The sequence below is a fragment of the Colias croceus genome, chromosome 7 (assembly GCF_905220415.1).
Source record: "Colias croceus chromosome 7, ilColCroc2.1".
Lineage (NCBI taxonomy): Eukaryota > Metazoa > Arthropoda > Insecta > Lepidoptera > Pieridae > Colias > Colias croceus.
Window position 1 is genome coordinate 4,722,044 of NC_059543.1, and position 26,212 is coordinate 4,748,255.

Genomic DNA, 26,212 nt, shown 5'->3' on the forward strand with positions numbered 1-26,212 from the left:
CTCCCTAAAGTTACGCTCCCATACTTACTAAGTGGTAACCCTCAGGTGTCTAATAAATAATGCTTCACCGGATCTCTCTTGGATCATACAGGATTAATTATTATAACCGGTGGTCGAATGAAAGTAAGAAATAAATTTTAAATGTAACAGTATACTTACCTACGTAGACAGTTTTATTTATGATAATATATTGTGTTGCACTTCTGGGAAATGTTTGTTTATACCTACGTTTTTTTTTTGTTACCCTACTACCGACTTACCTCCTACCTAAAATCAGTACAATATTCTGAAAGCTCAAATTTGGAAGCTATTATATTGTAAAGATGAACCAGAGGAAAGTATAGAAGAATCGCCAAACCTATTTCAAATTAAAATATTCAATAATCGTCCTCATCATCAGTCCTACATTAAAGTAGGGACTTAGGAACTAGGACCTATCTATAAGGGTTTTTAGAAGCACCACGCAGCAAGCTGGCCAAGAATGCGATGACAGCTGATATCAACACAGTATAATAATATGCAATCTGCAGTGAAAATCAGTATCTTTTTAATTGATATTGGCTTATGCACTGAATCATTACTGCACTGCCTTGATTGGACAAAAGGAAAATAACAAATAAATAGAAGTCAAGGAACGTCAATGTTGTACATAAAAATACATCTTAGTAATAATAATTTTCACGAATACTTGTTCTGTGGAGACATTCAAATTTATCTTAGCGAATTAATAATTCATTAATATCGCTGCGTCTGTTGCAAACTTGTTCTGCTAATGCTATTTTAATAATATTTACGTACGTGCATTGTGCAAATTGTATAACTGTGTGTCTGATACACAATCACTCAAAAATTTCTAAACCAATGAGTTTATAAGTACTCATGTATTTTTTGATAGGTTGGGGGAAAAGAAGAAATAAAAGAAAGCATTATGTTTATATTATATTTATTTTCACAAGATCAAGAACATCAACAAATTTCTTAAAAATTACAATAACGAAGATCTAATCGTAGAACAGCATCTGTAGCTGCGCGTTCATATGTACAATATTAAGCTCTTTGGCCTGTACAAAACGTTGCATAAAAACAATAAAAATAATACAAATAAACAAACACATGTCCGGGTAACGAATTTAAAATTATCAATAAAATTTTAACGAAATATTCACAAAAATAAATCATTACAATATAGATAAAACGCGTTAACACATTGTAATGCATATCTGTACATAATTATTTTGAATACTGGAATCGGTGTTTACTTTAATTAAGCGAAAATAATTCAAGAAATATAATAAGCCACAGTGTACTAAGCGATGGGATAAAAATATTTTACAGAATTTATGGTATTTCATCGACACGATCTATTCACGAAAGCCTGCAAGTTGCTATTCTTCATTCTGAAGATGTGTGCCGTCTATATATTAATTCGTACGCGTACCTTTTATCTAAACTTTACATAGTATTTGAATTTTGTACATTGCTATCTCCCTAAATGCTGTCTAACCTCAATTCAAATTAAATATACAATAATAATAAAAACTTTATATAAAAATTTAAGGAAAAAATATCGTATACTACGGTGCTTCGACGACTGTGATTCATAATGAAGACAAACATTATCTTATTAATTATAAAACGTTGTGATTTGAAGAAAACTCGTAAATGCATATCATGTTTATAATTTACTATCCTAAATGTGAATTACTTTGTCTAAGGGTCTAAGAAATATACCTAATACTAAATACCGATGATAGTTTAAGAGCGTTTAATTAAAACACACTCTTATTCTAGCATGGTATATAAAGCATACTACCTATAGTAGGCACAGAAGGGTTCAGTACATTTGGCTTAACTTGGGAAAATCTTAGCACTATCACATCAATTTTAAAATCCCCTAAGGTGCTTTAAAATATCATATAATGGAATGTCGACCATGAATTCCTTATAGGAGAAATGTTAAAAAGAAACTTATATCCTGTAAAGATTGATGACATGAGAAAATTATAATTACACCCCAAGGGAACATTTAGAAAAAGCGACGTTATCTAAATCTGTTACACTAAATATACCCTAAAAATAGCATTGAGCTGAGATCTTGTGTCCTAAATCAATAATTTTTCTAATAACTATCACTAGATCTACAAAAACTGATATTCTACTATAACTTATAACCTCACTGATGAATATACAGGGTTAGTTTTCAATGACCGGCCAAATTTTCAGAAATGAAAAAAAAAAACCTTTTTTTTTCTTAATTAGATTTCATTCCTGTCCGCCACTAAAAAGCGAACGTGTGGACATTAAAAAAGCACAATTCAGTTCAACAACCTAGATAGGTAGAAGTTAGCACACACATAAATTTGGCGTTGCGCGCACGCACACAAGTGCATTGATTCTGGCGGTGTTTACGATTTAGGAAATTTTTAAGACATTTTCAAATGAATGCTATTATTTTTATTTTATTTTATTCGACAATAATGTTTCAAATGTACCTTTGGTTTAATATCTAGATCTTAATTTTAAATTTTGGCTGGTAATTGCAAACTAACCCTGTATTTATTTTATATGTGATGACACAAAAAAAATCTATATTTAAGTAGATTTATAAGTTTACTAGACATCGAATAATTGTTGCTAGAAAATAGAACAGAATACCAGTTCCATTCCAAAAATTCCATACATATAAATTATAGATCAAAGTTTGTGATGTCCATTATTTATAATTTATTTATCTACAAACAAGCTATGGTTTTAAGATACACAAAAGTACCTATTTCTCTCAATTCGACATGTTAGATAATTCATTATCTACAAATAATTGTCTAAAAATTTCCTTTATAACAGTTGACATAAAAAGCGATAAATTTTCAATACATTTGAATAGTTGTTAATCCTGAGACGCAATTACTTTACAGTTATCCTGCTTCACTGATCTGTGTAATACTTTATTACACTTTAAGAGCATTCTACTTAAATTTTAGTGTTTTAAAATCCATCTTATCTTTTGATAAAGAAATCAATAAAATGACATTTAACCACTCTTTGCTCACTATAAAGAAATAATCTCAATAGAATTATCTTTTGATTATTTATTTGAAATACCAACTAGATGGTAATGACCTATTTCCAATCTTTTCAGGATAAATTTTAGTTAACTACATGTTTTGTGGGTATATTATCTCTTCACTAAACTTTGTAAAATTAAATTAAAAATAGCACAACATAGTATTGAGCACCGAAAATAAAAATTAGGTAAAATTAGGTATGATACGTAAACATAGTTTTATAATCCCATTTAAATTGAATATTATACAGTAATATTCTTTGTCTGAAAATTTCTTGTCTTAATTATAATACGCCGCAATATTGTTATTATATTTCAACAATAAACACGAGTTTTATGTTTAAAATGTTTTCTTTTTTTATAAAATTCCTTTAATCGCCGACTATCAATTAAAAGTAGAATCAAATATACAATCAATAAATTATAATATAGCTTAACTAAGCACTATAGGTGTATATTTCGTGATTTGGTAACTACGTCACATGAAATCTAAATCCATCGAACGTGATACAGTTATATACCCTCTATCTGTGATGCTCGCTATCCCCACCACAAAAATTCAAATAAAAACACAAATATACACTCAACGTATATTAAATTCACACAATGCTCCCGCATTTGCCATTTGTTAGAGATAGATTTGGTGCTAAAGACGGGCGTCCTAAGGTTGCAAATCCTCCGACTGCCATATCGAAGCCATTATTAATAAACTGGTTGTTTTGTAACGCGAGTAGTACGTCGACTAGCGCATTAGCTGAGCTTTGAGCGTTGAGAAGTTCAAATATAATGCAGTTGCATTCCAATTCTGGAGTTTTGGTACTGGAGCTCGAGCTGGTTGAGTTGGAATTTGAATTGGAACTTGGTGGGCTTGGATGTAGAGGGCAGGTTAGTTGTAAGTTCTTCGGGTATTGCATCGGTATACCGGACAGGTGATTGGCCGCGGCTCGCGCGTAGAACACGCACGTGTGCCCGTCCGCGTCCGGGAAGTTCGGGTTGCCGTTGTGCTGCAATGAAAATGTATTGTTACATTTTGTCAAGTACAATAGAATATATAAAATAAAATAAATCTGTAAAGCTGTGAGGGACATTAAAAAAATTATGGAAAAATTTTCCATGCAAAGTCATGAAAAAATAAGAGTTTTATGGTATTTGAAACGTCTGGTGCGAAAATTCGTGAAATCTTACGTCATGATGATGATGTCCTTTACAGCACTGGTTCCGTTCGCGGCTGCCTACAGCGTTTGAAGAGCATCAAAGGCACAAAAGCTTATCCAAATAAGCCACCGTGCAGCGGCTGCAGCACTCGGATGGCTACAGCGAGAGCGTTTACTCTAATATGCAGCAACTATGTAGCGGCTGCATCGCTTAACAATAACACTCACCCAAATAAGCAGCTGTGCAGCCACGGCAGCGCTCGACAACAACAAGAGCGCTTACCCAGACAAGCAGCACTCGGCAGCTACAGGGACAGCGCATACATAAATAAGCAACCGTGCTGCGGCTGCAGCACTCGACGGCTACAGAGACAGCGCATACTCAAACAACCGTGCAACGGCTGCAGCGCTTGACAATATTATAACACTCACCCAGATGAACAGCGGCTGCAGCACTCGACGGACGGCTGCAGCAACAGCGCTTACTCAAATAAGAAACCGTACAGCGGCTGCAGCGCTTAACAACAACACTCACCCAAATAAGCAGCTGTGCAGCGGCGAGGTGTCCAGCGGCGGCGGCGGCCCGCAGCGCCAGCGAGCGCTCGACGGGCGAGGGCGCGCGCGGCGGCGCGGCGGCCAGCATGCGCGCTAGAGCCGCCATAGCGCCGCGAGCTGCTGCCGTCTTCAGCGCCTCGCCTGTAGCCCCGCCCGCTTCTGCGCTCGATAGGAACGACCGCCGCTCGTACTTCATGCGTATCCACCTGTGGATCAACATACCATTGTGTTATACAGGAAATTCTTGTGAAAGATAAGGTAAGGTAGAATTTAATTTTATTGCCGGAACCGGAAGGACAATACTTTTCATACTGTAGATAGAAAACTTACTCAAATAAACTTACATAAAGAAAACTTACATAAAGAAAGAAGGAGATTCGTACCCAGGAATCGAACCGACTAAAATCTATTGAAATTACACCCTATAGTTTTATTAAAACGATCGTTAGGCGGGTCTAATTTGATAATTAAATTGAAAGGAAATCAATATTATTAATTTTTTTTTTTTGATAATTATGAACCTACCTCTCCTTATCCTCTCTACTGCTAGCAGCAATGGGCTTGATGTGTCCTCGCAAATCTGCCTCCCATATGGAGTTCGCTAACGCATTCCCCATAGATACCATTACGCTGACATGACCAAGCCTGAAAATTAGAAGTAAACATTTATTAAACATTTATTTTCGACTTCAAGAGGGATGTTTAATTTTGAAAAAGAAAAATATTTTCGTGAAACTATTTTCATAATTCGTTATTTAAAAAAAAATACTTACGGCCATTCATCTAAGTCGAGAGAGCGAACCCTTGATATGTGTGACCCTAGATTCCTGTGTATTCCCGAACATTCTATGCATATTAACACACCCAAGTTGAGACTGGCCCAGTCAGGATCTGAAATACAATTTATTTTTATTAACACGTGTGTAAAAATAATAAGACAAGAATAAGTATGAATAATTTTATTACTATATTTTTAAGTATCAAGTTAATTATTACATCATATTTCTCTTATCTAACAGACTTTATTATATTATATTTTCATCAGAACTTTTGGAAAAAAAAAAACAAAAATGAAAATTAAATAAATATATTTATTAGACATTTAAAACGTACCCGGCGCTCCACAATCACAGCACTTGTCGTTCCCCTTCACCCTCCGTATGTAGTATGTGGCTCGAACGTCGCCCGTCGAATTTGCACCCGTGGGCGCTGGCTGCCTTGACGTCTGTAATTTACAATAATATTATGTTATCTAGAAAATCAACTAAATTGAATTTAAGATACATTTACATTATTAGCATAGTAATAATAAAAAGGAAAAGAGCATGAAATGAGTACCCGTCTATTAAAACAGTAGTAAGAGTGTAAAAAAATTACATTGAAAAGTAATGCACATTGATAATTAAAAATGCAGTATTTTGAATCCTGAACACTAATAATAATTATATCGATTGGCTTATAATAGTGACTGCATTGAATGGTGACTGGTGAATGGTGAATTTTAAATGATGAATTGTGAATGATGACTGCTGAATGATGAATGGTGATCGGTGTATAGTGCCTAATAATTAATGGTGACTGAAACGTGAATGGTGAATAGTGAATCCTGCCTGCTGAATGCACAGTGCTGATTGGCGACTGATGAATAATGAATGCCGTTTAGGGAGTGAAATGATGAGTGATAAATGATGACTGGTGAATTGCGAATGATGACGGGTGAACTACGAATACCATGTAGTGAGTGATAAATTGAATGGTGAATGATAAACGCTTAATTCCCAGTTTCGTTCGCTTATAAGTGACTAAATGTTTGAGTTTGAGTTTAGCCTGCACTCTCCCGTTTGTTTCTTTTTTACGTGAGGAAATTCATCATGAATACCGGCTGCTTCGGGGGCAGCAGTACGGTTATATCAGACTCCTACTGACTAAAACTTTACGGTGGCCTACTTCCGCGCAAGAGGGGATCCCGGGATCTCCGGTGGGAACGCTCACGGTACCCATCGCGCGCCTGCCATTGGCAATCCACTTGTATGTAGTCGGGACTACCCTACGCGCATGCCTACACACACCCATAGAGATATAGAGAGATGCCAATCGCTTGCGCTGAGTACGAAACTTGGTGTCTCATTACAAATGCAGCAGCGGCCGTAGTACACGATCGAGTCGATCGAACGTATTTTTGTTAGCTTTAGTATGTTCATTATACACTGCGGTATTCGAACTCCGCGTTTGAATAGAGTTACGTACAGAAGCAGCATTGTACACTATTTGCATAAATTATTGTGACTGTCGTTCTGTCACATAATATAAAAGACCAGAAACCAAGAAATCACTATGTAATATTGTTTTTGAAATTTTAGTAAGAAAATCGTATAATTTTCAGTACGTTTACCGATGGTATGTGATTACATTTGACTTAAAGTTGCTGGTTTCACTTCGGTTTTTACAAACTTTAACGGAACAACACGGTATTGTCAAATAATACCCGGCCGACGGTCGAACGTCAACTGAATGCAGCAAACAGCATGTGTTCTTTTTTTGGGCATATTGCTGCGACACCGGCCCCGCCCCCTAACCATATCTCCCTTTAGTTTCTGTTGTCTGTGCCTACAACAGGCAGCACTCACCCGGCCCTGCAGCGAGGCCAGTATCTGCGCCTCGACGGCGGCGACCCACGCGTCGCGCTCCGCGGCGGCGGCGGCGGCGCTCGCCCCGCTGCACACCTCCCAGCGCCACCGCTTGCCGTCCAAGCTGACTATGGTGAACTCGCAGGAGGTTGCGCTTTCACCCTCTGTAAGCAAAATATACACATGTCAAAACGCATCTCCCTGTGACCATGATGGCTGTAAAGTGTGTGAAATGTCGGGGTAAATAATGAATATTGAAAATTAAAATTGCGACAAAAATCCGTTTAAAAATGCTTTGATATCTACCAATCGCTTATTTAAGCCCCGACTTAGCTTATCAAATTTGAGCGAGATCTGTATAACTTTTATAAAAACAAAATCCAAAAATCCTTAAGAACTAACACTATTAGTAGAATATAAATTACACACAAAGAAAACAGGAATAGAATTATGTTATTGAATTTCTGTGTACCTAATTGTTCTACCTATGTATAACCAATTGAAATTACTATCAAATAATCAGTTCTGCACAACCTAAGCTAGGAGCAAAAACAAACAAAAAACAACGTGTGGCACTCGGGGACTGCCGCGGTAAAGCTATTGCATGCTATGCCTTCAAGCCACACCTCCGCCCGTCGGAGTGGGGAGCGTTCGGTGCCCGCGCTCAAGGCCCGCGATAGAAGCTATGCAATAGCTTAAAAACGAATTCAAAAGCCTACATAAAAATAAAAAATTATCGTTAAAACCTACCTTCTTCACCATCTTTTTTGACACCACTGCTCTTCATTCTCCTATGCCGTTTCTTAACATGTGGTGTATCTTTATCCGTTCCATTTGTGGCTACATCTACTTCCGATGCAAGTGACTGTCGACTTGACGCCGGTTCCTTCATAGCTTCAAACGCTGACATTAAAGCTTTGTCCGTCGCTCGTGTGGGCTTTTCCTTGTAACCTAAAATTAATAGACATCTTTATTCAATGTTTTTTTTTTTTAACTGAAGGTTGTTTCACTCTGTCTTGAAGATAGATTAAAAATAATATTTTGACCTTGGTACAAAATTTATGCTAATGGTAATGTAGAAAATATAGAACTCGTTAGTTCTATATTTTCTACATTACCTACGTGAAAATTTAAATCCATTATTTCATAAATATTAGTTCTAATTTCAAATTAAAATCGGACACAGAAGGCTAATCACCTACTACTTATTCTCAAAGAAAATCGATCGATGAAACTGAACCTTTCTCAAATTAAAATCACAAATCTTATTTTAATCATTTATTATTACTTTTATTTTTATCGATATTGTGCTATTTATAGTATAGTAATTCTTAATAGTATCTAGTAGGTTCAGCACTATTTATATAAATATGACCATTAATCATGTCTTCAACATATAAATTATAATGGATTCAAATAACATTTGAAAGGGTGATTGATGATTATTATAGTACCTAGAAAAGGCTTGAATTATAACTAAAGATAAAAAGGCATCAAAGCAACAAAGTTTTCATATTCAATTATTTTTTCCCTTCATTTAGACAGATTGTGATGTATGCAAATCCATTTATAAATAAACACTTACCAAGAGATAATCCACCAATGCTATCATGTATATCAATACTTGTGTAACCATTATACCCTGGGACTGTTGTGATTATTGACTTAGAGCCTCTGGGCTTCTGTCCCGGCACTTTAACTGTCACATACTGTAGCGCTATTTCTTTTCCGTTGACATCTTCCATGTAATCCTGTAATTCAAGTAGTAAAGTAACTAATAAGATATTAAAGTAAACATGGTGATGGAATCAAAATTATGGAAAAAAGGCAAATTTACGAAAAATTACGACTTATAATTTTTTTTTATGTACATTATATAATGCACTAACTATAAATTTATAGTTTATAGGGCATATCTATATGAATTGAATACCATTCTGTAATCTTACACCATACATATCAATATTATAACTAGAATGATAGTTCTAATAATACTTATGTTACAATGCAATAAGCAATTTGTTTTAATTCAGTTCAATACATGTAAACTGTCCTACTTACATGTAAACTGGGATGATATGTCAATCTTCCATCATCACACAGCGTCACATATTTCTTCTTCCACTCCTTGTTCAAGGCTTTACTGCTCTTTTTGTACAAATAGCCCTGTTTCAGAGGTATCGCCCTGCCGGAACCGAGCTCGCCATTTTTCAATCGATCTTCACCCTTCTTCGAGGGTGTAAAGAGATTGGATCTCCGTCTCGATTTCCGCGATGTCGTCGGCGTGGAAGATGGAGTCGGCAGGTCTTTTGAGTCTTTCGCCTGGAGATTGTCCAAACAATGTGGTGCTGTGAACTTGACATTATTATTTTCTGTTGCTATGGAAACAAGACCCGATGATGAGCCATGGCTTCCCAATGAGTTGCCCCATCTAGATGATGTGTCTGAACCGTTTGTGCTATGGATTTCTACGACATGTGTTGAGGATATGCCACTGCTGTTGGAGGAGGCATCAAATGATGACGCTCCTCTGTGCAAGTGATGTGATGATGCTGATAAGGTGTGATGACTGCGAGGAAGAGAGTCCTGAAATAAATAAATATAAATTAAGCAAAATTAATTTATTATTACTATGTTTCATACTAATTTCTAGTTAGTATTTAATAGAATAAAACAAATTAATTTTCTTATATTTTGCATAGTTCCAGTAACCACAAGCTGACATTTCAAATGATAGTTGCACTGTTTGTTACAACTTTAAGCAATAATGCAGCCTGTTTGATAATCAAAAACTTTTGTAATCGAACTCCATAGCTCTGTACCCTTTCATGCTATTGATATTATGAGCACATATTGCAAATAACTTCAAGTTAAACTTTTTAATAAGGATTAATTAAAAAATGCTGCCTTTTAAATTTCAGATACAAAAAATTCGAGAATAAATGTATATTGTTTATAAAAAATATTCACAGTTTATTTTTATATTTAAGATCCTCATAATACCTTGAACTTAACCGACAAACATGAGTATTCTCCTTAGCAACAAAACATATCTAAGTGTTCTACGAAAGCAACAAATACAATTTTTTTTTTTTCTTTAAATAATAGAATTAATATAATAATATGACGCTGAAGAGTTAATACATTTGTTTTATAGGTGAAGATGAACATGCCAATTCTCAACCTTTTTCTTATTCAAATTTAACAAATATTTTTATATTTGATAGCAAATATATCAATTAACTATTGGCAATGTAACGTCACGCTACAACCAACCAAAAAAAAATCAATGGAGGCGTTAAAAAACTTGTTTAGTGCTTACACTGTTTAGAATATGTAAATGGTTATGTAACCCAAAATTGTACACTCTCAGTTATTTCAAGTCAACGAATCATTCATAATTTTACATCAAGATCCAATAACAACTTTCATCTTTTAAAGTTTTGTTTAAGTTTTTTTAAAGTATTACAAGCAGAAGTAAAAAAAATGAAATAAAAAAGTCCTTAGATACCATACAATCAGAGTTAAGAAGTCTTGTGTCCTAAAATGTATTATTGTGGGCTTGTTTCATTGATAGATTTTCTAAATGAGCAATGAATATTGGTGTGATCAGCCTTCTGTGTAAAGACCGTGAGTTGAACCCATTGTTGTTAATGCTAACTGGTAATTAAAGTTAGGATCTCAATAAGGTTTTATTCTATTAAACCAAGTTAATATAATTCTGCGAAAAAATGACATTTTTATCTTTGTCAAAGTGTACCATACAGTTATCAACTTGAACATTTATGATAGTAACATGTTTTTTTTGATCTAACTACAGATGAGATCAACACCATCAGATATGAAACTGATATATATTGCTGTTCTGATAATATTTGATAAAAGTCATCAAATTCCGAATATAGAAACGTAGCAAATAGAACATCAATTAATATATTCAAGTACACTATGATAGGTCATTAATTATTGATTAAAATCAAGGCCGACGTTTGATGAAGCGTGAATACAATTTAACTATACAGCCTTACCTTATATAGGAATGTGGAATGGTTATGGTTTGGTGAATTCGCCAGCGGCTGTGGTGTGACCGGCCTAGAACCACCAGACAAACATTGCGACGAAGCCGACAATCTTGTTCCAACAATCTTCTGACATGCTGAAAAAACCACCAGCAAATCACTACACGTATTGCATATCGTAACAGAATCTTCACATCACATAACATACTAAAATAGCAACATAGTAAGTAATTCCAAGCACGAAAACATTTAAACGGTAAAGAAAACAACACGCACATTCAAATTTAGCTGATTTTCGACGGTCGCGTTCCTCTGCTCTTTGAATATTGTAACAGGAACTGCGACGCCTTAAACTTGATATCGGTGACATATTCGATTTGAAAATGAGTGTTTTATCCATTTTTTCATTTGTATTTTAAAAGTTTATAAAATTATTCACTGCCACAAATCACCGGTAAACGCTTAAAAGTCGTGTCAAAAATGTAAACAATGCGGAACGAACGTCAACGACACAACACGACCGCTCGACTGGGGGCCAGTGTTGCCACTGTTCGCGGCTGAACTCCCCACGCAAGTATTCAAAATAACTATTTGAACATCACTGATATCCGATATCATCACGCATTGCTGTTCTATAACACGCTAAATTGTTAACAACTTATGGAATATATAATTTTTGATTTAACAAAATACATAATATGAAAATTTTACGCAAAAAGATCTATTAAAAATGTTTAGTTAATATTTAAAATGTAAATAATAATAATAAAAGTCTTGCATTCCGAAATCAACAGTAGGTACCATTGTTATATTGATTTAATAAATATTTGCCTTTAAAATAGTCAAATTCATGAATCGCAATAAAGTACCTAACACCTAAGTACCCAGTTAATTTGAATAGGAAGTGAGGATTTTATACCATCACAAATTAGGTACTTTAACTTATTTTTAATTGAGTTTGAAACAAAAATTAGACAAATAAAATTCTTACCGTCTTGAAAAACGCGTTCGACATTTAAACCGTATGTTGCACATGTCTCATAGTATGAACACCTTCGGAGTTCGTTAGATAACTTGCGAGCGCGATTATCGTCGACAACACGCGGACTACTTTCACTTATGGCATCTGGAAGAATAACCGATGATTAGACAGGAAATAACTCTTCAAAGTGTCCAAGAAATCTAACGTTTATAGTAAAATTTATGTTTCAATCAAAACAAAAAATCGTTCTGCTTTCATGTTCAAATAGGTACGTGAAGAGAGATGTAGGTAACGTATTTTTAAAACGTACCTTGAGTTCCAACTAATATGATGGGAATTTCTGCCGAGTTTCGATAGTGAGACATCTTGTTGAAATAATTTGAAACTGTGTTGTAGCTGACTTCGTTTTCTAAGCTAAACACAAATATCACGGCATCCACCCAGGCTGTGAACTGTAACAAATGAAACAAAATAAAATGATGCATTCAGAAAAGATTCAGAACATAATTTAAATAAACTAATAACACTAGCTACACAGTAACAGCGATAAAAAATAAAGTATAAGATAATAATAATTAATTGAAATGAGTTACATAATTATTTTCTAAATCTTATTAAAATTCTTATAATTTATTTACTTCGTGTATGTCCTGAGGAACGCCACACCCTAGGTTTTACCCATTAAATGTGGGGTCATTTTGTACTATCGCGTTATACGAGTAGAAGGGTTAAGTTCGAAAGGGTTTCAGCTGCATATTCGTTTAACATAAAATTTACAAGGTGTTGATTAAAAGTTAATATTTACGTAATTTATCAGACACTTAGTTTTTACGCTCTACATCATACACATATTTATATTTACCAGATAGGCGATACAAATATCAATTTGATTGTAATAGAAACTAATTATTGAGAGTATTTTTTGTATGTTGTATGGGTAGACAATAGACATCCCATACATCATACACAAAATATAAAAGATACCCATACAATAGCACAGGACCGAGAAACCTAAGCAATTAAATATCACTCAGAAATGCACTCATACTCCCCTTGAATTTAGACATTAAAGAGGGTGATACCCCTTTGTTTTTATCAACAATGATTCCCATAGCAGGACTTAGGTCTTAGTCTTTAAATTTTAGACTCTTTTTAACCATAGAAAATGTGTGGAAACAAAATATCTGTAAAAGCCTAAAAGGCCGTAGCCAATTTAGCTTTTCATAATTTTAGCTTTTAGGTTATTGACAGGTGATAACTGATAAAATTAATAATAAAAATATACTCTGCCAAAAATCACTTGCTATTATTTATTCTGAATCTCATGAATATACACAATAACTTACCAATTTTGAGTTTTATTAATATTATGAATTACCACTAAAGACAAAAAATATTGTCAATCACAAAATAAATTATATAATGCAAAATATTTTACAATTGTGACCGAACGAGGTAATATTCAGGAGTAGACTGGGCGGGCGGGCGGATTGGAACCTTGTCAGTAGAGCCTTGATATCTGCTGTCCTGCTCCCACTACAGGAATGTGTATTTGAGACAAGGACAGACTAAATGCACTCGCCTTTAAGCCTTGCAATACAACGTATACAAATTTTGTATATTATACGGAGATTGCTCGTAATAGATAATGGATCAGAAACTTGGTGCAATATTAGATAATTATAAGTACTATATTTTAGATTTATTTTTTTTAATACGAAAACTCATTCATTCATTAGTTATATTCTGGTTTTATGGTAAATTACAAAAGAATGCCGAAGAGACAATAGTATTCATTTTTTTTAATATACCAACTAGCCCAGTTATGAAATGAAGTTATCATTGCAGGACATTACCAGATAAACATGCGAGTTCGTCGGTACAACGAATTGTGATAATTTTATATTCCATACAATACGAGTGCAATATAAAGTAAGTTACTGGTGTATTGTACTCCGGTTTTCTAGTAATTTGAAAGTTTGGAATAAATCTTCAATATTATGTCAAACTTACTTATAAAACGCTATTAAAATACCTATAAAATAAAATATAGATAAGTGTAACATCCTTCCCATTGTCTAAGTAAGAACGATCGGAAACAGGTTTCCCATCCTACGCAAACCCACAATACGTAACGAACAATGAGACCATATAGCCAGATACCGGTAACATTGTACAAAGTTTAAAAGGAACATGAATAGATGACATTTGGCCACAAGTAATAAGATACTCTACAGAAGCTAGAAGGTCACATACTAGACGCTGGCTGTAACGGTAATTAACAAAATGAGGAAAATACCTACATAATATAAGCAGAAGAACCTACCTAATCTTTCATTAGGTAGGCCGTAATTAGGAAAATTTCAATATAAAAAATACAAAGATGTACATTGAAGAATGATATGATAAAAAATAAGAAGAGTTAATTGAGATAAAATGTGAAGACGTTAAGCCTGGACATGTGCATGGCGGTGTAGTTTCATTGTTATTGTAAAGAATGAAACCTGTTCGACAGGATTCTCTCCATAAATTAATCGTAGAAGTGTCAATAGATAATATTATACATGTGATACCTATCAGGTATGTAGTTAATAATCCTAGCTGTTTATATAGCGGAAAATGCAATTCAATGTTCAAGATTGTATGGTAATATCGTGCAGGTACATGCAGATACATATAGATACTATTTTACCTATCTCATAAAGAATATTTTTTACTATGGTATCCCTGTTGATTTCAAGTTCAAAATGACTATTGTCACGTTTTGTATGGATCTAAAACTTGTTATTTTTAAAGGGCACGATCCACGAGTACTATTTTAATAAAGGTCGCAAGATATTTATGGTAAGCGGCAGGCAGTATCAACCTCATTGACAAGGGATTAGAAGTTTACTCGATTACTTATTGATCATCTTACAAGTGAAAATCCCTACTTTTCTGGCATTTGGCACAGACAATCTTTAAACACTGAGAAAGAACATAGGCTACCTTTTATTGCGAAATATGTAACTACGGGCGAAGCCGGGGTGGACCGCTAGTAAATAATAAATATTGGAAAATCATTTTAATTTCCTTATTGCATAAATAGGTACATATTTTCATTTAGATATATCTAAACTAATAATTGATAGAGCTGCGTGTAGCATGCAGAAGTAAAATGAATGATTTCGACTGTGAAATTTAGGTAGAGTAGGCACGTGTTATTTCATTGATTTGATTGAACGAATATAGTTGGAACATACTTAATATTATAACATATTTACTTTATTAGTAAAATAGTTTAGACATTGTATTGCGAAACACGTCGACATCTGGAGATCATATTATTACGAAACATAATAATATATAGCAGTACCCTTCATATTTTCCACCCACTTCTCACCCTTGAAGTTATTCAAGACCCTACAACTTACGACACAGTAAGTACTATATATAACTCGGTGACATAAGTGAAGTAAGTTATAAAAAAAAGTTTATCGATTGTAGGCAGACATCTCCCCCATCCATCAGTTTAAAAAACGCCCTGTAAGTTTACATATAGAACAATAAACCATACGACATACTATCGTTTCATTCATTTAGGCGCCGAAGAGTCGGCACGCGTACCCTGCGAAGAGAGTCGACAAATTATTCGAAATTGACTCATAATCGTGAAGATAGAGAATTCAATACACATTAGCCGAGAACGGTATACATGAATGAATTAATAATGAAGGTAGCGATTGATTCGCTATGATTACAATTAGGTACTACGATAGCAACATTTGTGGGTACAGGCTACATTTATTGATCGCTATTGAAGAATTGTTTTAACTTTTGCCTAAGGGGATCTCTATTATAACATTTTTATGCACCTACATATGTATTTGAATTGAATTGACTCTACTAAGTTCCTAGGTATATTATTATTTATTACTTGTATGCTCTTATATTACCTAGGTATTTCGTATTTTAAATTGACCTGCTCTCCTACCTACCTACTTAGGTAAAACAACAAAGATGACAATTTATGAGTACTTGTTAATCAAATATTCCATTTTGGTTTCAGGGTAAAAAAGTACAGGACCTACATTTCAAACTTAACATCGTACCAATTATTATTATTTCATTTCTAGTTAATGTAGCAATTTGTCACGTCACTTTATTTTGAAAATTATACGTTCCTTCTCGACATTGGTATCATTAGGATAATGAGGAGGGGAATCCTTTCAAAGACTCTCTTTGAGTATAAATAAACACTAATATACTAAGAAATGTTTTTACTAACTACGCAGTAAAGTAGAGGGTGCTAAGTACACTGTATATAATAAAATAACATCTATACTATAATATTAGGTACATAAGATAAATATTTAAAGCACTCGGAAACACTTTTATTGATATATTAAATCCAAATTATCCAAAATAGAAAAAACAAACTTAAAGGTTGTTCTCTTGCCAGTGGGCGCATAATCGATAAAAAACTATTTTTAATGAAAACGAAACAAGCTCTTTAAAAAAATGTACTAATTACTCAGAATCGAGAAAAGCAATTTTGAACTGCAGTTTTCGCAATTAGTCTGAATTACACTTCTACAATAAACTAAAAACCTTTTCCCTTAATTTTTTAAAGTATTTTCTTTAACAAACGAAGATCTCAACTTTTAAAATTGAGGAGCATAAAAATAATTGTCTAATATCCAGAAAGAATAACTGAAGTTTTGATCACTAATTTTTCAGTTATATTTATTTATATGGAACGTTTAAGTGCCTACTTTCATATATTTCATATAAAAAAACAGTTCTAGTGACTCTTCGCTAAAAATAGAATGAATTTTTCCTCTCAAGACTTGCGAATTTTTCCTATAATTTCCATGAAAAAATAAATAAACACCTACAACAACATAATATTATAAGAATTGATATTGAACCAGCGGAACAAGAGAAGAGCTATCATCTCAAATGTCTGTGGCCTTAGAGTTAACTTTTAGTTTTGTTCTTTGTTTACAGATAATCAGATTATCCTACGCTCTGTAAATACCTACTCACAGTTAAATAGACTTAATGAAAAGTTTGGTTGCTCTTATAAGTGGCACAGGACACTGACATATTCCTAATTAGTGAATGAAACTGCCATTATGGTTAGCGTTAACACGGAAATCCTATTACACTACATTTTGTGCTACTTATGCCGCTATTTGTTGTGGGCGGTAACTAAAATTAGCCCATAAAATACGCATACTACACTGTACAATAATGTCATGAAAATATAATTGTTATAAAATGAGACAAATAAGCTGTAAATCCCTTAAACTTTTACATATTGAAAGCACAGAAGAAGAGTTTCATATTATAAGGTATCCTCAAAATCCAAATTAGGTACCTATACGCTGTTATTTTGTTAGAACATTGGCTGTTGGTCATACATTAAGTAAATTTAATTACATTTACGTAAAATAGGATACTAACAAACCGAAATAAATAAAACTCACCTGCATTTCTGGAGGACCACCTTCGTCCCTGATGAGCAAGAGATAACTGTGCCCATCGATAATTACTTCTTTCTTAAATCTGCCACCTAAAAACAATTAAATGCATTACTTATATGAAAGCCTTACATATTATATCTTAAGGTTTGAAGAATTAAACAAAAAAATGTTTGATGAATGAACAAATTACATTTGAAACGTAGGTACGTGTATAAGTTTATTATATTTAAAAATAGCTTATTTATTATGTACTTAGTCAGCAACTTTATATTTTTAATCATATTATTAAAAAATTAACCATAAAATCGGGTGATCGTGAATGTGTATGCTAGCAACATTGACTGTTTACGGAATACGGACGCCAAATGAGGCCAATCAGAAATCGGTATTCGGTAAATTTTTACAAAGAAGGATTAGCATTAATTTTATTGGCAAAGTGTAGAATGAATTAAAATAAAATAAAACAATACCTATCACTTAGATTACAAAATAAAAGACAGATGGAGCGTTGCCGAACTAAACCGAATAATTTATCGTCATTTTCAATAAAGCTATGTGTGCTGTCATTTCGCCGCTGCACTATACGTACACGGTGCTTCTGTGTGCGTGTAATGTTGCCAGATATTGAAAAATTTCCCAAATTTTTCCCCGACTACGGAAAAAAGAGGGTTATGTTTTTCGAGTTTATGTATGTATGTATAATATTTCTTTGACACGCCCTGCAGTATAAACCGTTGGACCGATTTTGAGTTGTGAGGTTTCATTGCAATGATCTGAATTATTATGTTAGTGGCGGTAGTGACGTAGGCTATATACATAAATGAGAAGTCAAGTTTTAATGTTTATTTAAGGGGGGTTAGGCGGTCAGCGAAAATTCAGCTATTCGGGCCTGAGGTAAGCGGTGAGAGGGTCCGCGTTTAGTATGGAATCAACGTGCTCGAAACTAAAAATCGTAAGCGCCATTCACATTTTTATCAAAAAATGAATGAAAATATTTAGTATTTTCGAAATCTAAAACAGTCAAGAAATCGGGAAGGTAAATACCTATGTATTTGTGATTTTATACGAATTATTATCGTAAATTACAGTTGTATTGAGCATTTATATGATATTTTAGAGGTAACTTCAGGATTTTTTTTTATCGAGCAAAATTTTTCCAATCGTGTTTTGGAAACAGTCATCCCATCACACATACGTTCTGTAATACGTATTAGAAATTTCAGTGCGAAAAAACTTCAATATTTTCAATTATAGCTCATAGAAAACAGTCCATTTTGCCGTTTTCACCTACTAAGGGCCCTTAAATTCTTTTATTACATAAAGTACCTGCCTACTAAAGTTATATATGGACAAAATAATTGTATTCAATTTTTTATTAAATAAATTACATACAAAAAGTTTCAATATTAACTATAATAATTATATTATTTTTTATTTTTCATAATATATGAATACAAATAGCGGTAGTTTTTAGTCGAGAATACGGGACATTATATTTTCATCATATCCATCATGGAGTTCACATAAATTAAATTGCTAGCGAAAACGACTATGACGTTTTTAAGCTTTATAAAAATAACAAAATAATGTATTATGCTTATTAAAATAATCTAATAATTATCATGAACCTTTAGTGCACTATACAAATAATCACATTCACGATCGAAAAATCCAACAGCATTACCCTGAAGATCTTTTAACCATTTTACCGTTTTACCAATAAAAATGGCAAATTCATTTTCAAAATACTGGCAACATACGTTGAAGTTTTGTATTCCTTCATATCTGTGCCAAATAATCTACAGAAAACCTGTGAAACGATGATTTATCTTTTTTTTTGTTTTCGGGAACAAATTTTACAGCGTTTTATTATCACAAGACGGCATTTTTTTACTAAAATTGCAAACCCTTTTTGACGTATTGCATGACACTATGCGCTATAGCACTGGTGCAGCGACGTACCTATTTGTTTTTGATTTCGTATTTTCTTTGACAAGGGCGACGGGCGGTTGTCATGCTCCATCTGTACTTTATTTTGTAATCTAAGACCTATCATAGATGTTACCTGATGTTACATACATCTATGATATTGTTAGTAATCTTAAATTATGTAGCGAATAATAATAATTTATCATAGAATTAATGAGTAAAGAGTACCTAGGTATTAATTTTTCGATTTGAATAGACCTGTGTTGGACTTGAGTGTAGGTAGGTAAATAATGTGTAGAATTTGTGTAGTAATTGAAATGGTATTGATGACCTACTTACATAGTACTCCATCGGATACCGCTAATAAAATAACCAAAATCATTTTTATCTTTTTAACCCTTAAATTGTCACCCCTAGATAACTTGTGTTTATAATGTCCAAATTTAAAGGATGTATTGGAATTAGGATAGAAAAGAGGAAAATGAAAAAAAAAATTAAAAATTTTAATTTTTTCTATTGTTTTCACTATGTCACATAAAACGGACATTGCCAATTATATGTACATGTTCGAACCGTCACATAAAACGGACATTGCACATTATTCCTGCAACCGTGGTACATGAATACAATGCACTTTTTCAACTATGTAATTCAAAATTATTATCAAATTATAATTATGGACGATCTAGAATATGCTTTTCAAACATCTGTCTTAAAATGTTGGTTAAAACTTTAACGATATCGTTAAAAAATAATGGATTTTAAAAAACGACACTACTAAAAATCACAGCCTAAGAATATGCTAAGAATTGGAATAGGAATAGTATTACATAGCCTGAGAACTTATCTAATACACCAAGAAAGTCCTCTTCCCATTTCTTATATTGTACAGATTGAAATGTGTTTGCTTCATCGTATGCAAAGAAGTCGTATACCATGCCTGAAGTACCAAAACTAACAGGAAATTTTTGGATTCTTTGGCATATATTATATCCATTTTCTGCCAGTTTTTTAATTTGTAAGGTATTATTATTTAAATTTTCAAACATTGGGTAGTATTTCTGGTAAGTAACATGATGCTGTGGCTGAAGAACTACTGAGAAGTACGGAAGATTCATCTCGCACCTCATGTAATGGCTGTAATTCTGCAGCAATAATATTTTGTTGATGGTAAAAATTCTGACTTTTTGGGTCTTCATTGTGTCTCAAATCAATATATCGTATAATTCCGAAGGTATGGTGCTGGGGGTAAATGATTGACACTGTTATCATAGTGAAATCACTCCTGTAGGTCTACATTTCCTTCGAAATCGACATCTCAACTCAACACTAGACTCTTCAGCTTCCGCCAGAGGTAGCGAGTGAATTTTTTATTGATTGCCAAGTCATGCTCCTGTAAAATATAATAAAAATAGAGAAAAATATATCAAAATGATTCCGTTAAAAATGGAGGGCCTTATTGGCAACGTCCGTTTCATAGGACATGTGAAGAATACCCTAGTATATACTCCAAGTTGTCAACGTCCGTTTTATGGGACATCGTATATAAACCAATATTTGTATACCAAATATTGTAAAATATGTAAAAATTATGTCAAAATACTATACTTACAATTGTATTCTAACTAATAATATAACATTATAAACAAAATAGCCAAAATACTTACAGTTTTTATCAATTTTATCAGAAGAGTCAAGAGATCCGTTTTTTGCAATTTTCAAATGGTCACCATTCGCGACTGTACATGGCTTTGGTAAAAAAACCTGCATGTACGCGAAGGACATAGCTAGTCCCTTCCCAATATACCGATTAGCGAAGCTTAGGTCTGCCATAACAGCGCCAGCATGTGTGTAAATACTATGTCCTTTAAAACGGACGAAATCAATTTAAGGGTTAAAACACCTTCAGTCCTAACAAAGGTCTATAATAATATCATATTATCAGTAAAGGTAGGTCCGTAGGTGCGTTTTATCACTGGATAAAATTTGTTAAATATTCTTTAGAAATTATTGTTTTCGTAATAACTATCACACATCTTTTTCATTTTTCCATAATATTTAAATTATCATTGTATCAAAATATTCTGAATAAATTAACAGCGACATCTCTGTTACTTTTTTGACAACAAACATTTGATACAGCGCCATCTACACTTATACTTAAACATTAGCTATTCAAAAAGTTTCAGAAAAATATAGGTATGTTGTTCACAATAAGCACACTAGATGGCGTTGTTTTAAACTACATATTCAGGTCTTCATTGTGTATTAAAATATAATTTATAAAATATTATTAATCTTTACAGTATTAAATAGTGATTGATATTACAATTGAAATATTCATGTTTTTCTTACCTTCCGGACTTTCTTCTTGCATATATGCCCCAGTTAAATATCGATGTACTAGTGCCGATTTCCCACTATCTGGGGAGCCTAACACCCCAACACGCAGTTCTGTTACTCCGCGTGCTGAAGTCCATTCTTGACTATTCACGAATGAATCTAGAAAGAAATAGAAGCGTGTGAGAAGTGGGTATTTTAAGCGATGGATTGCATTCTATAATCTATTACATAATCATAATAATTCAGTTTTCATACATTTATTTATTTTCTAATACAATATATATTATATTATATACATATAACATGTAGGTATTTTTCTTTTCACTAGATACAATTTGGGTAAAGGGAACACCAGCAATAAAAAATCATTACCCATTAGGTATGTAGTAGTAAGACGTAGGTAGGTACCTAGTAATGTGAATGTATTTTCTAATGCGAAAATAATAGTCAATGTCATCATGTTCTTCTGCATCATCACATCGCTTAATTATTTTATAATTGAAGATCTAGATAAGTGACCCACTGGGTTTTAACAGCGAAATCGGATTTTCCGGGAAAAGAAGCATTAGCGTAGTAAATGGTAGGTAAGTACCTACCTAGTTGTTAAGTCTAAAATTAACATAAGTCATAAGACATTTTTATTTTTTGTACCTATTAATAAGTGGCCTAAAAAGCTGAACCATTTTAAAGCAAGAAATAGTCTTATTAGAAATGACAATGAAAAATAACTCTCAGGTGATTTCAAAGGATTTCTTCATTACTTTATTAAACTTTTAGAACACCTACAGAAGTTTAATTGAAATGAGTTTTAATAATTGTTATCTACGGCCTTCACTTTTTATGCCAGTCATATCTAGTTAGTGCAGAAAAAATAGTCAAATGACAAATATTACATTACTTCAGAGACAAATTGTGTAATAATATCTGTGCTAATATAAAGACCACGAACAAGAAAAGAAGATTGAATGCCGTAACACGGCGCTTTCTTATTTTCTATTCAATAAAAACTACCTAAATGGTTTTGTGCAATGGTTGCGCAAGAGCACATTACTATTTAAAACATTATCTGCGCAAATACATTTGAATTTTGATGTCATCTGAAGCGACCAAAGTCGTGATATTTTTACAAATAATGCTTGAAGTTGAACATAATTTATTACAATTTTTCGTCAGTCTTATAAGACTCTGATTTTTTTTTTAAATACTGCAATATAATATTAAGTACCTATACATAAATATTTTTTTACACTGGCCATTCTAATCGTGAATGTTTAATCATCCGTAACGACTCGGTTTTTCAAGAGTTTACTGCGACGAATTGATACTACGTATTGAAGCTAAGGAACCTCACAACGTTGCTAAGCTTGAAAACATGATGCAAAAAGAAATTCACTAAAAACATCTTACCAAAAGATTAAAAACGTTTTTGTGCAAGTAAAACTTAAGTTTCACCGCTACAAAAAGTGTGATACTTAGAGAATTTGCAATAAAACGTCCCAGGTTGTACGAAAATAACAAAATTTAGCTAATACTAAACTCGAATAGTGTACAAACCGGCTATAAATTATAGCTGGTTCAACACGGTAAACAAGACAAGCCATCACAATAAATCAATGCATAACTTGTTCCGTCAATAAGGCAGTGGGGTACTCCAGACCCCTTTTCAAGCTAAATACGATCAAACACTCATTTCACACATTTACGACGCTATAAACCTCCCGTCGCGTATTTAATAGGCGGGTTAATTTCGGTTTATGAATTCTTAATTCTCAATAAACTTTTTCATTCCTTAGACCCTTGCTCTATATTCTATAGCGACGTAAGGTGGAAAATGATTTATTAGCAGAGTTATGGGAAAACATTATGCTATTATGAGGTATTTTGTAGGCCGAATAATGCCACTTTGCTATATAAAACCCACTTATTCTAATGTTTACAATAATTAGTACAATCGTAATTTTATTGCGACATAAAATTTTATTTTCTGTTACATTTTGTCAAGGTTATGTTGACCTTACAACAAATTGTACACGAATTGCATTTAATATACAATAATTAATACTACTCCACCTAAAGTTTTGAAATTGGCAAATGGTTTTAATCGAATAATTATTCATTTTTTCCAACATTTAACATTTTTTCCCGTCTTTTCCCGACACTGTAATATCTAGAAAGTAGGTACTAGAAACAATAATACCTACTGATGAAACGAAAAAATTAACAATGAATAGCTCCGTAAAATTTGGATCAATTATTTCAATACACATCGTTCGTTAATGTGAATCCGAGTTCAAACAATTTAAAAATGCGAAACGTTCAACTGTTGCAGCTAATTGCATTTCTGTTTTAAGAACAAGCTTCCTCTCAGTGCTCTAAACATTTAGCGTAAAATAACGCTCTTTAGCACATTTGCAAGCTATTTCCTGACTAATTTGCTTTTAGCGAGGCGCATTTAGTTTTACTGCTGGCAATTCGATGGCAGATAGCTGAGTTACAGGCGGGCAAAAACCTACATGACAACATACATTTAATGTTATATCATATATGGGAGTAATAATTTATTATCTATAATATGGTCAAAGTGTTTTATAGGTACGTGGATTCAAAAACAAAATCAAACAACCCAATATATATTTAAAAGTTATAAGCAAAGTTAATTTAACTATGCATATAGAGACAAATATACTTCTTTACCTATTAAATGCTGAAAATAAAGTTCACACTTACAACTTGGCAGTTGAACATTTTTATATATTAGAGTTGTTTTATATGCCAAAAAAAAAATTGAATTAACTATGTAAAGAGCAAACATTAACGTTGAATTCGATCAAAAAATAAATACATAAGTCAATACTGCATCTGTTTGTGACGATAAAATATTAGAACAATGAGTAAAAAAATCGATTCTACGGTTTCCGCTTCGCCAGTGAATTCACAAATGGGATTTGTTTTACTAAGACCTCGTTTAGGAAGGTCACTTCACAATAGTCACGAAGCTAATCTATTGTTTATAAACATAAAATAATATACTTTGAGCAAACCTGTTTTTCTGCGACACAGTTTTTATTTTACTATTTTTTGCAAATTCGACGAAACGTGTATGTCTTGTTTTATTTTAAACTAACAATATGTCAAAGATTAACGAATAGAAATGGTAATCGAATAAATAATTAATTAATACCTAAATGGCATAGGAATGGGAAAATGTGTTTCAATTACACAATAATGTATGTGTCGATGAATAAGATCGTGGTTCGATACAAAGTTATCCTTAGTCACAAAAGCGGTGAAGTCATAGTTTTAATTATACACCAGAAATCAATACAGACGTCTCCAGCTCGGTAGTAAATTAAAGTTTACAAGACATATCTGAACTACAAAATGTTATTCATGATCATAAATCGGATTTCGCTTTTCATCTTCATCGGGAGCGTGTGACGTGAATAGTATTTAAAATAGAGCGTGAGACGCATCTGCCTCCTACTTTATACAATTTAGATATAAAAACTGCTTAAAGAGATCAAAATAGATACAATTCTATCGCCTATGAAATAGTTATAAGTGCTATTTTCGCGTAGAGATCGATGACCGATCAGAAAAAAATTGTGGAAAAAATATTGGTCGCTTAGAAGTGGACACACGCGGCGCAATACGTAAGGGCTTATGTTATACAATATTGTTGAATTATTGTATCATTAAATTTATAGCATTGGCATAATTATATTCGTTGAAAGGATCCAAATAGATACAAGTTTTGATAAAACGCATTAATAAACTATTTACTGGTAAGTCGTTAATAACTGAATTATATGTACCTAGTCATTTATATTTTTAATATGGTGACCTGATAAAACAATGAGCTCATCGCTTTGATGGCTTTACACGATGCTTCGAACATCTGGTTACCTATATTAAATTATGTTTTATATTTATGTGCATTTAAGATGTAAACAGTTAAACACTTAATTATTTGCATAATTAATCTATAATTAAATATATTCATTTGATATTTTATCCTTATCATAGCTCATCCTTTTTCCATCCGCATTTTTTATGGAACTTAGAAAATAT

General features: G+C 33.0%; 1 protein-coding gene across 3 annotated transcripts in view; it reads right to left on the minus strand.

The window, feature by feature from the left end:
* Positions 1–2,722: 2,722 nt before the first annotated feature.
* Positions 2,723–26,212, minus strand: part of LOC123693376 (centaurin-gamma-1A) — a 120,166-nt gene continuing 96,676 nt past the window's right edge. For 2 of the 3 annotated variants that reach the window (XM_045638446.1, XM_045638447.1), the window contains exons 2-15: positions 22,154–22,300; positions 17,873–17,958; positions 12,712–12,853; positions 12,411–12,545; positions 11,429–11,556; positions 9,462–9,986; positions 8,986–9,151; positions 8,151–8,351; positions 7,401–7,564; positions 5,887–5,998; positions 5,547–5,664; positions 5,299–5,418; positions 4,754–4,979; positions 2,723–4,068 (exon numbers count right to left, since the gene is read on the minus strand). In XM_045638446.1, coding sequence (XP_045494402.1) covers positions 3,664–4,068; positions 4,754–4,979; positions 5,299–5,418; positions 5,547–5,664; positions 5,887–5,998; positions 7,401–7,564; positions 8,151–8,351; positions 8,986–9,151; positions 9,462–9,986; positions 11,429–11,556; positions 12,411–12,545; positions 12,712–12,853; positions 17,873–17,958; positions 22,154–22,300 — 2,675 coding nt within the window. In that variant the 3' untranslated portion in view covers positions 2,723–3,663. The remainder of the gene's footprint in view (positions 4,069–4,753; positions 4,980–5,298; positions 5,419–5,546; positions 5,665–5,886; positions 5,999–7,400; positions 7,565–8,150; positions 8,352–8,985; positions 9,152–9,461; positions 9,987–11,428; positions 11,557–12,410; positions 12,546–12,711; positions 12,854–17,872; positions 17,959–22,153; positions 22,301–26,212) is intronic. The other variant, XM_045638448.1, reaches the window with a different exon arrangement.